Raw genomic sequence first — 17661 nt, forward strand, 5'->3', positions numbered from 1 at the left:
ATCATTTGAATAGTGAATTATTCGCATTGAATAAGCCCTACAACAAACTTTGTTACCAATACTCTCTCTATCCAATAACACTAAGAGAATGGAACCTACTAACTCTAGCATACGATCTGCTCCTGATGTTAAGACATTCAAAAGTAGGATTTTAGCCGCTATGTCCCTCAATCCGACCTGCGCGATAATCACCGAGGAGGTGTTTGGGCAGTATAGAACCAGAACACCATAGAAAACAAGCCTTTTTTGCCGTAGGCTCTACATGTCGTTTAAAAGGGCACAAACAGGGATTTTATTCTTGTTGCGGACAAAGATCGCTGCCTGTCCACATCCATGTGCGGCCTCAATAGAAAGTGTTCACTGTGCAACAGCGGCTTGTTGCTCCTGCCGTTCGGGGCATAAATAACGAGGAGCCCTGCGATTGGTCAGTGTGACCCCAAGCACGCCACAGCCAACTGCCATTTCAACCATTCAGTCCAGTCACAAGTAAGAATTACACACACACGTACAGAAAGCAGCTGCAGCAAATTTCCATGTTCTGTGTATCGGTCACATATCTCAGCGGCTCATCTTCGCAAGTACACATGTGAACTGCATGACTCTCGGACATTGATCGGGAAATATTTGCACCTTTTTTTCTGAAAATCGGCATGGTTTTGGCCCTTTCATCTTGGTACAAAGTACATGAACTTTGTTATGTAAGCTACCATACAAAGAACACTTAAGGGGAATGAAGCAGGATTTCTATGAGTGCACAACTGGAATAAAATCCCTGTTAATGCCCTGTGAAACGTCATGTAGAGCCTATGGCGAAAATGGCTTGTTTTCTTAAGGCAATAAGGGTTCATGGGAGTGCGGTGGACATTGGACCCCACAGTTCTGGAGGTATATGTAGCTAAATACTAGCCTAACTGACTAAGTACTAAATACTAGGCCTACTAAAAAAAAAAATGACCGAATGGAAATGGTGTTATATTTCAACATGGGCCCTAGGCCTACCCACCTTGTGATGCAATGTCAATGCCATGGCATTGGGACTCAATCAGTGCCGATGGCAGACATGAACATGATGAAATTTAAAAAAAGACAACATCATCTGATCACGATATTATTAAACCGCGATTTTTATTTCACGATATTCCATTTAGGGAAAAATGGATATTGAACCAGCCTACTACTAGTACTGACTACTGGCAATCAAATATTTAGCCCCAATTATACATGGATATTGACGCTTTAACGTGGTCAAACAGCATCACTCGCATCTCGACTAGGCTTATTTCATGTATTTCCGACACTTTGCCAACATGTCCCCATCATCAACGATGTTTTTCTGGCAACATAGTACACGGAGTACATGAATTCCACACTTACCATCATCTAACAGGTCGTCCATCGAACAGAGTGTCTTTCAAAGAAGTCTGTTTTTCTTGTGATTCCTTTATGTTTGAATGAAAAGTTGAAACAGGTTAGATTTTCGACTTCTATCCTGCTCGTCCTAAAAATTGTTTCACACTAGTTACCCTGCAGCCCGCTGTGATGTGATACGGGCGGCCTCTTTGTGTTACATTTGTTAGTTTAGAAGAACACACATAAAGTGTGACTCGCGGAAACCAGACTAAAATCCCATCTTTGGACGCAAGGTGGCGCTCCATGTAAACGAAGGGTAAAGGGTGCAGTGTCCCAATTCAAGGAAAATTCTCCGCGAGGACGAGGCGCACAAAAAGTACCCCCCACAGATTCTTTCAAAAAGAGGGGTCTGTTTGGGCCAGGGAATAGTGGGATTGTGTCAGTATGGCCCAGAATCAACTCTGTAGATTCAAGGGCACCCATCTGGGGGCAATGCAGACAAAATTGTGACAAAAAAATTTGTCAGAAGAGCCTTAAAAGGTGAGGGATGTCATTTGAAAAATGGTCACTGGGAACATTCACTTTTTGGGGGGGGGGGTGAGTTTGTTTTTGGCGGATAATTAATAAATTCATTGGTTAACCTACTAAAAATTGAAAATCAAATGAAATCTGAACGACCAAACAACACATTGTTTTTTGTTTGAGAGGCCTCAGGGACTTCAGTTGCCTGTCATGAGGCTCCAAACTTGGTTGATTTTACACTCTTTTCAATGGAGTGCACCCTAAAGCGTTTATGGTTGCACTACACCAAGTACGCACAAGTAGAGAACAGTGCAAAATCGGACCGAAATAGCGCCGCCTGTTGACTCTTGTGAAGGGGTTGGCCTCCGTTTTTTCACTGGAAATTGAAGATTATGGCCAGAAGATCACCTTTCGTTTCAATTTCATGGGGGTTAGCCATGAAAATATTTTTTATTCGCCTTTGAACGAAGATACCCCCAAAATAGCAATAAGACTTTGCGCTCAGCTCTAAATGTAGCCGCCCGCCTCTATCCAAAATAGACCCGCAATTTGGGGCGTTTTTTGAAAGAAATACCCCGGACTGGAAACTATTAGTCCCAAATTCGGGATTTATAGAAATGTTGCTATGATCCCTCCTGATTATGTTAGTCTTATTGTAAAAAAAAACCCATGGGATCACAAAATATTAATGAGCTCGCTCGCAGAAATACAACCATTTGGTGGAATGCACCCAGCAGACCAGTGGTAAAAAAAGCTGCCACTGGCAACAAAATCCCCCCGCTTAAAAAAGCAGGAAAATGCTCCCAAGTTTCTCAATTGTTCAAGACACATATTAAATTAAAGCTTACTTCCTCATCTTTCATTTTCCTTTCAACTGTCACTGGCTAATAAACAGTGACAAGAAAAGGGTCTCCAACTCATTCAGTTATTTACCGTCTGGGCCATAGAGGCAGGAAAAGATGGTCTGGACATTCACTAGCTCCAAAAGCCTTATCGCAAATACTGCTTGGGTGATTTTGCACAACGGTAGAATTTTAGGCATTGTGGGAAAGAAAGAGGGCATGTTTGCTCCTTTATCCTTTCCACAAGATTGTACAAAATCACCCATGCAGTATTTGCGATAAGGCTTATGGTGTGGACATAGGCTGTGAAACAAAATCATCAGGTAGCCTAAATACCTTGGTGTCACTCTTTCATCTGATACGAAACGGAATCGTCATACAGATATTATAGACATCATCACAGCTAAATAAAGGCAAAAGTGTGATTGGGTTTCTTGGTAGAAATCTGTGTAATGCTCCAATTCCGATGTGATAACCCAGGCTTTGTAGCTCTGTATGGGCTCCCTATACAAAAGAAATATGTGTAGGCCTACATAGACAAAATTGAGGCTGTTCAACGCAGGGCTACACGTGTTATTATTTAAGATTATAACAGGACCAGCTTTGTCTCGGAATAGAAAGGTCCTTGCTTTATGGTCTCAGCAATGCTAAACCACCTCAGGCTACAGGCACAAGACAGAATAATTGCTTAGTGATGTTCCATAAAATCAAGTACTGTACCAAAACGTTGATAGGGCATAGGAGATTACCTCAGTACGAGAACCTCCTTCGAATCACGCACACGAATGACCACCCGGAGTTGCAAACCAAACCAACTATAGTCATACCACAATCAACGTCGCAATCCCATCTTCATTCCCTTTCCCCAAAATGGCCAGAGAATGGAAGGACTTACCAGAACAGATCACATCGATGAGCAATTGAGATTTAAAAACTCCTCGTATCTCCGGTTGCAGATATTACCGCGATTATTTTCTTATCTTGCTGTCGACAATCAATCCGGATTAGTGTGTATCATGAGATGTGATGTTTGTCATGTAAGTTTCCGAGCTGGGCGTCATGATATTAAGAGGGCTTCCAACTTAAGTCTAGTTGCTTTGGTGCGTTGATGACGTGCACAAACCGTTGTCGGTGTCTGCGGCGGGTCGTCATGTTGCTGAGACGTGACTGGCCTTACAACGGCTTTTCGTCACATGTTGACGGTGACGTGAATCATCGCTCACCCTTTATGAGAGGGGGCATCATGTAGATACTCTTGGGAGGACAGCGATGGGATTCACCTTCTGAGCGCTCGCAGAGACAAATGGGAACGTGTTGAGAAATAATTGGGGAAAATTAGGAAATAAACATAAGTTCGGGACTCTTTTATCAGACTAGGGAGATCTTATAGGCATTGCAGACTGCAGAGTTGAACCAAACGGCCGCTTGAATAACTTTATCCTGTGGTACACTCACTCCTACGGGAGCGTATAAAGGCCACTTGCAACATTTTTTTCGCGATACTATCTCGCCGCGGCGAGACAGTATCTTCAACAAGTTTTTTGCAAGTGGCCCTTATACGCTTCTGTACTCTCCAGTTTTGAGTTGTACAAGTCCAAAGAAAATTCTACGTTCATACTTGTGAGACCCTTGATGCTACTTTCTTTCTTCATTTTAATGAGTGACAGTTCAGATGCATCATCTGCCTTAAGTGTAGAAAACAAAGTGGGACGCTATTCCATTCAATAACGGATCATTCAACCCTCGCCGATTAGTTTTATTTTTTACACAACGTTAATTTTTGTAGCAGTCATTTGGGGGTAACAAATGATTGCCAGAGGCAAGGTGACAAATAACAGCTTGCTTTAGGGTGGAGGCAACGCAATACCGACGATTCACAATAGTACACAACCAAGAGTTTGCAACGCGTTGGCCAATCACAACGCGCGAAATCTGTCGACCCTTTCCACATGCGCATTCTGAAACGCCCGTATCCATTAGCAGCAACACCATAACACTAAATCTTTAATGTAGCATTCGACTAAAGCCGGTAGAGGATGATTATAATGAAGACAGACAATACCTTTTTTGGTACTGATTAATACTTAACACTTTGTAACGGCTATTTGAGGTTCTTTGAACCTCGACCATGATGGAGAAAAACAAGCCGAATATACATAGTTGGGTATGTTCACAGATCAGAATATGAACCTGTCTCCAAATTTGGTAGTGTCTACGACAATTTACCTACCAGCAGTAAAAAGAAAATGACACGTTCACTTCAAAGTCAAAGGAACATATCTCAATACAAATTTGAAAAGTTTCTGGTTCGTTGATCATAATGATGCTATCGCTCGCTCGCTTGGAGATAAAAATAAAATGGCTGTACCACAATGTGGCCTTGACGAAAAAATGAAAATAGACATTGGTCAAACTGAACATTAGTTAAATAATCGTTAATTTTTCCTCCCCTTAGCCTTTCTAAGGCTTGTCTCCTGCGTCTAGTTCACAGGTCCAACCAAGGAGATGGGGGGTGGGGCAAATTAGGATTTTGTTGTAAGGATGACTGTCCAAAACTTTCCACAAAAAACTCCCTAAAAAGAAAGGTGTTAGGACCGTTTCTAATATACTTGTTCTTTAAACTCCTAAAAACAAAAAAGGCAACCTGTCTCCCTGCCCCTGCTGGAAATGTCGTTGGATCCAACCTCAAAACCTTATCTTAATAGCCATTACTTACTAACGAAAACGATGACATAGAAGTTCTTATGAAAAAAAAGATAGGAGACACACGCATTATTACATTGTAAAGTTTCTAACAAGATGAGCACGAGCAATAATTCATTTTTCCTCTCAAGTAACACTGACTGGACATTCTTGGCAGTATATGAGCTTTATGTTCCCTTTGTGTAGGGTGTGCAACCAGATGCCAAAGTACCAGTAAATCGTTGCACTTTCCTTGGACTTGTTAAGAGCTGTAGTATCTAATTTATGTCGGTTAAGCAGCAGAAAAGAAAAAAATCACAAGATGCAATGACCAACTTTCAGATTTTTTTTCTTTTTTCTAACATTTTATTGCAAGTTTTTGTTTAACTGACAATAAATACTATAGCAATATATCAACAGCATGGCATCAACATCAACAGCAGCAGCGGCGGCATCAGCAATTATATACAACAGCAAGAAACAGTCGTTACTGCAGTAACACCAACAACATGCAACAACTGATGAAAGTCTGTAAGCAGCAGCAGCAGTGGTATAGCGCTGAAACACAAGTCGAGGCAAAACCGTTACCAACCGACCTACCGACTTAACGTAGGCCTTCCGTTGACCAGACTGACAAATCGGCAAACCGACCCGCTGACTGACAGCTATGTAGGACGCACTTCACTTTGGAAAATGTGAAGTAACATTCTTCTTAGTAGGTTATTCTGTTTGTGTGTTACAGCTGCCGGTTCTCGTTATTTGGTTTTCAATCTTGAAAGATTCTTTTTGTATCTTTCTATGATTCATTTTACTTCCTTCGAAGATAAAATTCAAAGATAAAAACGAAGTTTTTCGAACTATTCATATATGACCACGATATTCACGAGTGCACTGTTAAGATTTAAAAAAAAGTAGTTACAATTCTTTATTACTATTTACAACTTGTTGGTTAATGCCAACTACGACAAACTGAAGACCCAACCTAAAATCAAATCATTGCGAGCGACAGTATTTCGATACATCATTAGTTCAGCTACGAAGGAAATACGCGCTGGTACATGCACTGCAGTCGAAATCCAAATTTCCCATTGAAAAACACCATTTAATTGCAGAGGAACCGTAAAATAGCCTAACAAATAATCAGTAATAATGAAAAATAGTTTATTTTCCGGGAAAGGTTGAGTTAAAATGCAGTGCTTCTGCAATGGCTTTGTAATGGTCCATGAAGCAATAGTTTTCCACGGAATTAAAAAGGAAAATAAAATGGAGAAGAACCACAAGTGTTACCTGTACATATGCCATTGTTTTTGTTTTACAAAAATTTCCGTTTTAGTGTTCATTAGGAATAAACGCTCAATAATCAATGTCCTTTTTCAGATCGTTCCATTTCAACGCTTTTTGTTTCTTCATTTGGTGTGTTCATTCCCGAGCCTGTCTCCTAAGGCCCTCGTGCCTCATTCCATTTTTTTTCATGACTCGAGCTGGAGTTGTGAAAAATTTGGACAAACGTGCATCATTAAGTCATCTTTAAATTTACAACTTTGCAGTTAACACTTTTGCCTTTTCTCTCTTAAATTTACTCCAAGCCAACAAATGCCAAGCGATTTCCACTTTGTTTGAAAGATCTTTGTTTACATGCCCTTTTTGAAAAAATTATACTAGTTTCGAAATGAACCAAAAAAGATTATGCTATCCCTGTTGACAAAATTAACCTTTGAATATATAGTTTGCGAAATCTGTGAGTTTAAAATCATTCATTGCTATTTACAACTTGATTCACTAAAGACGACAAAGCCACACAAAAAATAATAAACATCCTAACATTTTGCACTCTCGAGAATAAATTCTAGTACATGTACAATTCATTTCGAGGGAGGCTCCATATTATACAACTAACAAATACCAATGTTTGTTGAAATGTTGACATGAAATGTAATAAAACGCACGTCACTACGTCCAAACTGCTGTATTGTCATAAGCCTGCTATCTGTAAAGTTCTTTGAAAAAGTCACCTGTAGTACTCTGGAGAAAACGTTTTAGGACAGACTTGACATTGTTCGTGTTTCCTCGCTTTGCATGCAGGTCTGAGTTCGGAAGTGTTTAGGACTGTGGGCGTCAAACCTGTGGCCGTGATGGAAAGAGCCGATGTCCTGAAACGTTGCAATTGTGACCAAGAGAGTTGCCTTGTTTGTGCGAAGGCTTGTCTGATTTTGGTCGTAAGTGCGATAAACACCTACCCTCTTTGATGTGGGCAAAGGTTCAGATGGGCCGGGTTGTTCTGGAAAAACGGACATCTGGTGGCAACCATTTGGTTTAGTTGAGATTGGCTGTCAATTTATTCTTCATAGGACCATCCGTAAAGTGTTGCAGGTGGTCGACACTACTTTTCGCATTCTTGGGCGTAATTGCAGAGAAAATCCACGTCTTGGAACTTATCCGGGTCATCAAAGCGTGTTGCATTATTGAGTTGACAGATTGTCTGTCCTTGGTCATTATGCTTGATGTTGAAGGAACGACATGCAGGCTCCACAATGCAGGCAGAGGTGCAGCTGGGGTTAATCTTGGTAACAAATTCCCTGATGGCGTGATCAAGGAGGCAGGAGTTGAGAAGCTGTCCATTGGTCTCTGTGGTAAAGCAGTGGCGACGAGGTCGGGTCATGCGAGGACCACAGGGAGGCTGGATTAGGGATAGGTACACAGATGATTGAGTGGGGGATGAGGTAGGTTGAGATGGATCTCTCTTTACACAAACAACTTGTCTACTGCCTCCACATGAAATGTCATGCCAGTCGCTGGGGTCGTTAATTGAAGATATTGAAGCGCAATCCATGGAATCGGATTGCTGCGTGGACATTCTCTGCCAGAAGGGCACGCCACCTACTTGCTTTTCGCACTCTCAAGTACCTTCGGCAGCTTTGTCATTACAGCCTATCCACAGGTAATATGTACCTCTCGTCTGTGCCCGCACCATGTCAATTACAAAACTGTTTTCCGCGGGTGATCGTGGAGCGACCATGGTTGCGCCCATCCCCTCGCATAACGATTGTTGTGAGTTCCACGTGTCTGTGGTTGAAACGTGGTAGTAACACGAACCCTCCCAAAGTTGCCACCCCGATTGGCAAGAGTCGAGCGCATATACGTGTGAATCTATGACTGAAATGATACACACGGCAGACAAGAACTGTATTATGCCGCTCACTTTCATGACGAGTGTAAAAAGTCGAGAGCGGTGAAAGAGAGGCAGACACTTCGGCGTATGGTCTAGCCGATGTAATGGGTCTATATGAGCGTGTCAGTTCTACTTGCTTGGCTGTTATACACTGTTCCAGATGCGTTACAGGCAACATTAGGTATGTGCGCAGGCGCAAATTTCACCCATCTGTATAGCCAAATGATTTATTCACTTGGAGCGTTCCTTATCTTTATTGAGGCAGACATACTTAAATTGTGGCTTAAATATTCAACAAAGCTCTACCGACTTCGGGTGACAAAATGCAACGTTTGACAAATTCTCCGATTCACTAAATGCGATGCGCTAATATCAATAATAAAATTATGACCGTTTTCGCCGGATGAGGGATAGTAATGATGGAGAATGCACACAATTACCCTATTTTTGTACTAGAATACTAGAAAGGATGTTAAGACTTTCTTAAAAAAAATCAAATATGTAATTATCTTTCCCATTAGCCTATACCGATTTCAACAGAGCAAAAACCCCGACTTTCTTCAAATCAAAGGATCACTCGCAGTTATTATATCACGGGGATTTAGACATGCATGGTTAGTAATAAATGAGTTTATATATTTTTTTGCTTGGTCGTTGGGCATGACGATAAAGGAGCGGCATTCAGGTTTAACAATGCAGACCGTGGGTGCAACTGTTTTGATATCATTGTTGTCGCCGTCGTTATATTATTGTCGTTGTTATTGTGTTGCTTGTTGTTGTTATCAGCGTTGTCGTTGTTGTCATTTTAATGACGATGTTGTTATTGCTGTCGTTAACCAAATTCTCTGATGACGTGATCAAGGGGGGGTGAGATGCGGTCCTTTGGTGTTTGGAGTGAAGTAAAGACGCCCGGGTCTAAGGTCGTCAGTTACCTCAGACAGATTTAGCTGGTCGATCGACACAGTGGTTTCTACGGGCACCGTAATACTTCAACATAGCCGCACTGTACATCATCGAGATTGAGATTACGGAGTTAGGGTAAGCTTTACCTAGGCCTATAGACGAATTCAAGGAGAAACCCAAACGGTACCAGTCTTCCTTACCAACTTCTTTTCATGCAGCGACATGGGAGCAGCTTGGCGCCCCGGTTGGAGGCAAACAGAATGTTTAGTCTAAAAACTATAGTCCGAGTTTTTTTTTTACCTCAAATAACCCCCCATGTAGTAGTACTGTTTCGAAAAAAATTCTGCTTTCAATAAAAAAAATTGCCCCACTCCCTGAAATATTGAGGCAGCAGTTACAGATAATTTGTGGCCCGTCAAACACCCGGCCCAAGCAGACATTAGGTCATGCCCGATTAACGACTGAAAATCACGCGTAACGCACGCGCCAGTGAAACTTTGAGCAGGGCGCTAGAGTGTCAATAATTGTAGCCAAGTAGATCAGATGCAGCTTATTATGCGAGCCTGAGACAGCCGGATCTACTATGACTTGGAAGAACCCCTACATCAGCAAACGCTCAAAGCAAACCGTGCCCGAAAGTGGTGTTTTCTACCAATTGGGACACTCAGTCCCAAGCTTAAAAAGGGTATCCTCGTGAGCGCTGATCCACCGTCAGCTGTTAGGGTTCAGGTAGCCCTATCCGTATTCGCAACTGGAGACTCGTTACCCCTCTTTTAATTAAAAGATACAAAAGAGGGCTGAGAGGCACGCCATTCACCCCTCTTTTCTGCACTTTTTTTTGGGGGGGTATGAACCTATAAAAATCCCAGTCAGGGTACTCGGCAAAGTGGTACGTCCGCGTACACTGCAAAGAAATACATGAAGCAAGCTTAAGCTACACAAATTCAAAGGGGCTGGCCTTGTCGGACTTTGTGTAAAATTTACTGCGCCAAGTCTGCCATGAAAGCTTTCACTGGTACCAATACATTAGTCATTTATAACAAAACCGGCACATTGTGCCGATACCATGCAATCCAATAAAAACTGGATTACCGACTGCCGTACTTAATATTAATTTTAAATGAGCCTAACCTTTTTTCAGGTGCTCTCGTCATTCTTTTCTTCTGAGGGGGGGCCAATAAAAATCACAGCGCATTTTGTGCGAGTGTGCACTGTGGGAGATCTATTTAACAGAGTACAACGGAATCTCCGAACGTTTCTCCAAAAGCCTTTGCAGATATCCTGAACTTGAAACCTTATAACCTTTACTTACACAGAGAATACGTGCAGTTGGCTTCAACTGCAACAATGATTTCTTTCCGACACGTGAATACAACACGCATGTCAAGACGACGTGACCGTGACACTAAAGGGCAATTTTAGTGCAGAATCGTAAAGAATAGGAAGTAAACATGAGTAAAACAACATGTACTGCCGGTATTGCATTCGTGCACACAGCGTCACTAGGACATGCTTTTTCTCAGATGTATATGTACATGTACAGTTGTACATACATGTACATGTACCTAACTTCCACGTGTTTGTACTCCACATGCGCTCACAATTTCAAAAAACCTAAGTATGATATTGTGGGCACGTATAGAGTGCAAACGGGCGCAGGTTAGGTAGAGTAGCCTACCTGAACAGCACGTTTTATTCATGTTACGTTATTTGTTGTATTATTCATGACCGTACCCGGCTTGCACCCGGACAACGTCTCCCTGTTGCTACTCTCTCTATAATAATGCAGCTCGGCATGGTGCAACAGTGCCCTCACGAGACCAAGGCCGTTTTCCAATACTCAACTTCGTCTCCGTCTCAGGCTTCGTTCCAAAAACCAATCCCCGATTGTGGGCCTGAAGCGTTTAGATTACATTGGATTACTGTAATTTTTGGCTTTCTTGAGTCGTATTTGATGTTCTGTGGCACTATTAGACTGATTACTGCGCTCTACAGCTTCAAAGTCAGGTAGTAAAAAAACAGTTGAAGCCGGAGACGGAGCCGAAGTCGAGTATTAGAAAACGGCCCAGGACGTATGAACTGAGCCATGTTGGGTGAGGTAATGAGTAGACCATATTCGCGGGGTCAGTCATATTCATGAACGTATTGTATACATTTGAAACCCTTAATGGGATGGTATCAGGTGATTTGGGAAGTCGGTACGAAATCGTAGAACAGAGTCTGGTTCTTTAAATATAACGTTTTCAAATAAATACACTACGTTGGGGAATTTGACTGGTCCCCGCGAATACGGCCTGTTCGAGAAAGAAAACATGGTGATCGCTACGAGATCTGATTTGTTGGAATACTTTCTGCCTTAAATCCGTCTGAATATACTTTCTGCGTTAAATCCATCTGAATATACTTTCTGCCTTAAATCCATCTGAATATACTTTCTGCCTTAAATCCATCTGAATATACTTTCTGCCTTAAATCCATCTGAATATACTTTCTGCCTTAAATCCATCTGAATATACTTTCTGCCTTAAATCCGTCTGCATATACTTTCTGCCTGAAATCCGTCTGAATATACTCTCTGCCTTAAATCCGCCTTAATACAACAAACATAGTGTCTACATCTGATTATTCCTTTCAGACATGGAGTACTGACAAAAGGGTACATTTTGTTATTTACCATAAAACAGTCGATTCATTGGAGCATTTCACAAAGCCGCGACCGCTGTGGATTGGACTGTCCTCAAAAGATGAACCATACCGCATTATTAAATGGTGGTATCACTGTGACAATATGGGTGCAGAGCAAAGTGAGCTCTCTGGCAAATGTTCAGGGTAAATGGAAATGGCCAAAATATGGGGACAGCTTCACAAAGCGTTGAGTAGACACAATTGAGCCTGATCGAGTTTCGACCAGAGACACAAGAACAGGTGACTATGTTCCAACATTTAGCGTTCAGTAGAAATTGATTTTCTGTTGACAGAGGCAGTTTTTATCCTGTTGAAAAGAACCAAAATTTTTGTAGTATGTACGGTGTCATATTGCATTGATACTGAATTACAACAAATAAGGAACTCCACAGCGACTTGTTACTCAGCTAACTGCGCTGTAAGTAGTTTTTATATCTGGCCTTTGTGATCAGGGAAACGCAATATGCTGAAGTATTTGCATAGAGCTGTAATCGTTTTAATAATTTATTCCAGAAGCTGTCTCGCGGCGGCATCCAAATCACTACGCCTTAGCTTGAAATTACACACGACTCCATCTATGGGAACTGGCTGCGACCACTGCAATAGACTGGTGCGTAGCTTCAGACTACAGCCAGCCTGGTAATTCAGACATGGCCTAGGTAGTCTTGATACACACATTGCATAGAGCAAAGAGTTGAGAGGGAGCGTAACTGTATGGACCACACCTATTAGACAGCAGGTGCACAACTCCAAAATTGGCCTATTGCATTTTATAGTTATTGATAAAACGATCGCTGCCGGTACTAGTAAATCACCCCCCCCCGGGAGACGCGTTAGTCTATAGACACCTTCGGCAGTTTCTTTTTAGAAGGGTGGGGGGTATTTTCAGTACGCTGCGAAATTGTGTAGGTTTTACGCTTATATAGTTGCGTAAAATTCCATCATTGCACCCTCCTGACGCTTGACAGGAGTTTGCATGCGACTTTGTGGTGGTGCAGCGACGAAGAAAGTCGAAACCGTACGGAAAAGTGACCGAGTTTTCAGATTTGATTATATTTCTCAAACGATTTCATTGGCTTTTTTATGTTGAACTGACGACAACAGCGATAATACACTTCAACAACAGCAAAACACCAATAGCAACAACAATAACGGAACAGCAGTCACAACAGTGACACAATAAATGGTGATTGGAGAATAACAACTATATAAGGAAGTCTGCAGCAGTAACGGCAAATTACTGTTGGTGGTGGAGTCACGTCTTTCCCTCCGCACCTTGCCTTGAATCCTAAACTCCAAATAGATCAAACCCTAAGACAAAGACTGACAATTATTGATGAACAGAGACAGTAAATCAAAAACACTGACCATGCCTTTAACCATTCTCATCATTCGCCATGTCATTCCTTCAAAATCAAGAGCACATAATCACTTAAACTTCAAGCTATCGTCTGCCTAAAACCATACACCACAGCGACTTTCCCCACAGAAGTTCTGTTCGCTATACAGCAGTGGAAAAACTTAGTCATATCGACCAATCAGAACTCGCGATGCTCCGTAAATTATGAGAGGTGTCAGTGACTCAGTATTTTACGGTGATCTTACCCGTAGCGTATGGTTGGTGCAGTTCGTACCCAGTCACAGTTTACTGTAGTGGTCCAGCCCTGCCTTCAACTATCAGGGGGTGATTCGTCCACCGGTGAAGGTATACCCAGCAAGAAATGAGACCGATGGGTACCCCCAACATGTCCAATCCCTATACACATTCCAGACTATTGTTACTTAACACATCCCCCAAGATGTCTGAAAGGAATTCCCCAGATTCCTGCGAGACAATGACCAACACAAAGCAGGGGGGGGGTTCTCTCCGTCTTGCTGCATATGGGTGAAGGAGGATGATGAAGGGAGACTGAACATGCCGAAATAACGACCCCAGACTTCTCGTCTTTACAAGTATTCGTGCATCTATTTATTCCATCACAAAGATCACACCAGCTGACCAGTCCCAAAGTAGCAGTGGAAAGGACAGGTTGCGCCCCAGTCGAAAATCCCAAGTGACGTAAAGTTACAAGTATAAAAGAAACCCTGTACAATTGAAAGAATAACGGACGTCTTTAGTCATGTAAAGGTTATTGTCATCAAGTACATGTACAGACATGTAACGTTATACATGCAGCTTCAAGTGTTTGATAGATCGTACCGATACATAAAGTTTTCCGGAAAGTTACCACTAATTCCTTTTAAACTAAACCCACCTTGACTGTTCGGGGATAATCTATTTAAGTGTGGGTTCCCACCCAAGCTGGAAACTCTCGGTTTTCCGGGGTTTTAGCATCAAAACTTGTTGGTTTGTTTGAAGGCTCAGCAGAAGACGTCAGCCATGATCTTCAGAATGCAAAACAAAAGACTCCGCGTGCGGGTTTCAGCGCGTAGGCCACGATGACGTCACCTTCATAAATTATGTTAATTTATTATGCCCCGGATCTCCACATTACCATACTCAACTATTTAAGATTACAGCCCCTTTTCTGGATATTTTGAATTCAAATAAGCGCCTTCGACGCTGGCTTTGAAATAGTCTATTTGAAGTTGTGACCTTATTCTTGTTTACCTACAATATTAATTGAAAAAGAATCCAATGCACACATTTTTGTGCTTCGTTTAGGTATACATTTCGAAAATAGATCCATCATTCTGTCATTGCTGTTATTCTGTGAGTTTTATGCTAGTTTGGAGGCTGGGTTGGTACATTCAAGTTCCTACGTTTCCTAACCCCGTTTCCTCAATCTCTCAGGCTTCATTCAGTGTATTTTTAATGAATCCAAACTTGAGTTGTGGAAAATTTGGACAAACATGCTTCATGTAGGCCCTAGTCCCCTTTAAAGTCATACTTCATCAGTTTACGCTTTTGCCTTTTCTCTGTTTAATCTATCAGATGCTAGTAATAGAGGTTCTGCGTGGCAGCCATTTTGCCGGTAAGAGCTTTTGTTCCACAGGGATACACACGAGTAGACCTTTTGTACCATATACCCCTCCGCTCCAAAAGCAGTTATCGGAAAGATGGCTGCCATGCAGAACCTCTATAAGTGCCAGGTGAATTTTCACCTTCTTTGAAATATTTCTGTTACTCTCACAGCTTCCAAGAGAACTTATTTGTATTAAATGGAACCGAAAGCAAACGTGGTATTTTTACTCACTAAAGCTAACGAATTCTGTATTGTGCTATTTGGCGAATTTATGTTTGCAATTTTATTCACAGGTGAGGCCAGAGTAGCGTGGAGTGAATATGCAAACAATTAATATATCATTAATGTATCATCACCAGAATAAAGTCCTGTTTCACTAATTAGTATTTACAGCCTGGTTCCCTGACACACATAACACCAAAGCAACAAAAAAGGTGTAAAATCAAAGTTCGCCACATTCTGTACTTTGCAGAATAATATTCTGAAAACCCACCAACTTAGACGGCATCTGTGTTCAAATTATGCGAGGAAAAAAGCACTTTTCTAATTATTAGATGGAATATCATAATAAAGCACACATTCGATGTCCAAACTAGTGTATTTTCATGAGCCAGTCATGCATTGTTCCTTTGAAGAAAAGGTCAGCCGCGATAATCACTTGACAACTTTTTCAGAGAACGTTGCGTCGTTCGTACTTTATCCACTTTTAGTGTAAGATAAGATGTGAGAATGATAATAGGCCTAACAGTGAAAGACAAGAGTTTGACGCAAGACGCTACACATGTGGACGACACGTTGTTGAGAAGCATAGCCGCAGTATTAAGAGAGCCGCCCTGTTTGTATCAAGGATTTTAATTGTCCTATCTCTATAAAGTCGAAAGAGGGAGATTTGCGAGTCTGTCAAGCAGTGCGAGGCACAATAGTTTCTGGTTGATCTTGACAACCAGCCGACTGCATGGTGACTAGAGTTAACACTTTCATACCATTTGCATTCCTCCTTGTTTGATCAGACTATCCGTATGGCTGAAAATGTTCGCAACTAATCGACGCATTCTTGGCAGTTGCAGACAATATCCACGCCTTGGAACTTATCTGGGTCATCGCAGCGGGTCGCATCACTGAGTTGACAGATTTTCTGTCCTTGGTCGTTGTACTTGATGTTGAAGGAGCGACACGCAGGCTCCATGATGCAGGCCGAGGAACAGCTGGGGTTGCTCTTGTTAACAAACTCCTTGATGATATGATCGAGAAGGCAGAAGTTGTTCACAAGCTGTCCGTTGGTGTTTGTAGCGAGAGCAGTAGCGACTGATAAGAGGTGGTCGGTAACCACAGGTAGATGGACCACGGCGATCGACACAAAGCTTTCGGCGGACGCACATGGCCACATTCGGGTCGTCGCAAAGATGGTCATCCAAGACGCCACCACGTCTGGCGAGTGATACAGCACAATTCTGGTTGTCATCTTCTCTTGGTAAGCCAGTCCGCCCGTGGAGGTATGGCTCTCCCTTTCCTTGCTCTTCGCACACCCATGTCTTTTCGACGTCCTGGTCGGTACAGCCAACCCAGAATATCTTTAAGCCCGCTCTCTGGCCAATCACTTTCATGAACTCCTTTTCCTCGGCCGACAAGGGAACGGCCATCTTGGCCCCCATCCCCCAGCATGCCGAGCGGGATTCATGCCAGCTGGCATTCGACAGGGTAAGGCGATAACAAGAGCCATGAGCAAAGTGCCACCCTAACGGGGCACGAGTCGACGGGGCGGATCGCCAGGACCACCACAAACAACGCAACACCAATGTCGAACATTTCGATTTCACTCGTCTTTTCGTCACAGAAACAATCGGTCAAAATCACCGTGTAGTTCAAACTTGGCTCTACTCTAAACACAAACCACAAACGCATGTGAAATGACGCCAGAGTAGGAACACCGACCTTTTTTCGTGAACTCTGGCAAATGCAAAGATGACGGTATAATAAACTTTCTTGCTGTAATACTGCTTGTAGTTGCAGTGCTAAACCGTGTGGTTGTGTGGGGATGAGACTGTGGCTCAGTGTAGGATCATTATAAGGACTGGATTTCCAACTTACCCCAACCAGAGGTGTATGCAAAACGTTCGTGTCTAGCAGGATTTGCAATTAAGGGATTACAGGGTAGAAAGAAGCGCTCGATAGCGATGAAGTGTAAATGACAGCTTCATTTCCACGTAATCAGCATGTTTGAGATTACAAAAATTGAAACGTTTCTGGCTGATTGATGATTTGATGCAGTCATGTGATATATGCAGTCTATCCTGAAGATGAAAACGAAAAGGCCACACCAAGATGTGTCATTGAAAAAGAATTAAAATAGACGCGGAGGATGAACAAACTGGGATTTTTTACGAGACCATCCAAACTTTTTATACAGCATACAGAATGTTACCCGAATGAAGGTGTTAGATCTGTTTAGAAATACGAGTGCATGCAACCCCTCCCCCAAGGGGCATTAAGTATAGGCCCGTGCGAATGGAAAAGACCAGACCTTTTCGTTAACCACCAAATT

General features: G+C 42.3%; 1 protein-coding gene, 1 long non-coding RNA gene and 1 pseudogene across 3 annotated transcripts in view; all 3 read right to left on the reverse strand.

Annotated features, from left to right (window-relative positions):
* The window catches only part of LOC110979428 (uncharacterized), a 39012-nt gene extending 37460 nt beyond the window's left edge, over positions 1–1552 (reverse strand). For both annotated transcript variants that reach the window (XR_015428118.1, XM_022235206.2), the window contains exon 1: positions 1375–1552. Coding sequence is in view for 1 of the 2 variants with exons in the window: in XM_022235206.2 (XP_022090898.2) it covers positions 1375–1396 (22 nt within the window). In the remaining variant the exon portion in view is untranslated. The remainder of the gene's footprint in view (positions 1–1374) is intronic.
* A 6436-nt stretch (positions 1553–7988) lies between these two features.
* LOC147796290 (uncharacterized) lies at positions 7989–14660 on the reverse strand. The gene is made up of 3 exons (XR_015428227.1): positions 14409–14660; positions 13759–14238; positions 7989–8073 (listed from the first exon to the last, which is right to left on the reverse strand). It is a non-coding gene; the product is annotated as an uncharacterized LOC147796290 (long non-coding RNA).
* Positions 14661–15954: 1294 nt separating this feature from the next.
* On the reverse strand, positions 15955–17254 carry LOC110979316 (uncharacterized; annotated as a pseudogene).
* Between the last annotated feature and the right edge of the window lie 407 nt (positions 17255–17661).

Source organism: Acanthaster planci, linkage group LG17 (assembly GCF_054643075.1).
Source record: "Acanthaster planci isolate LZ-2023a linkage group LG17, COTS_SCS, whole genome shotgun sequence".
Classification (NCBI taxonomy): domain Eukaryota; kingdom Metazoa; phylum Echinodermata; class Asteroidea; order Valvatida; family Acanthasteridae; genus Acanthaster; species Acanthaster planci.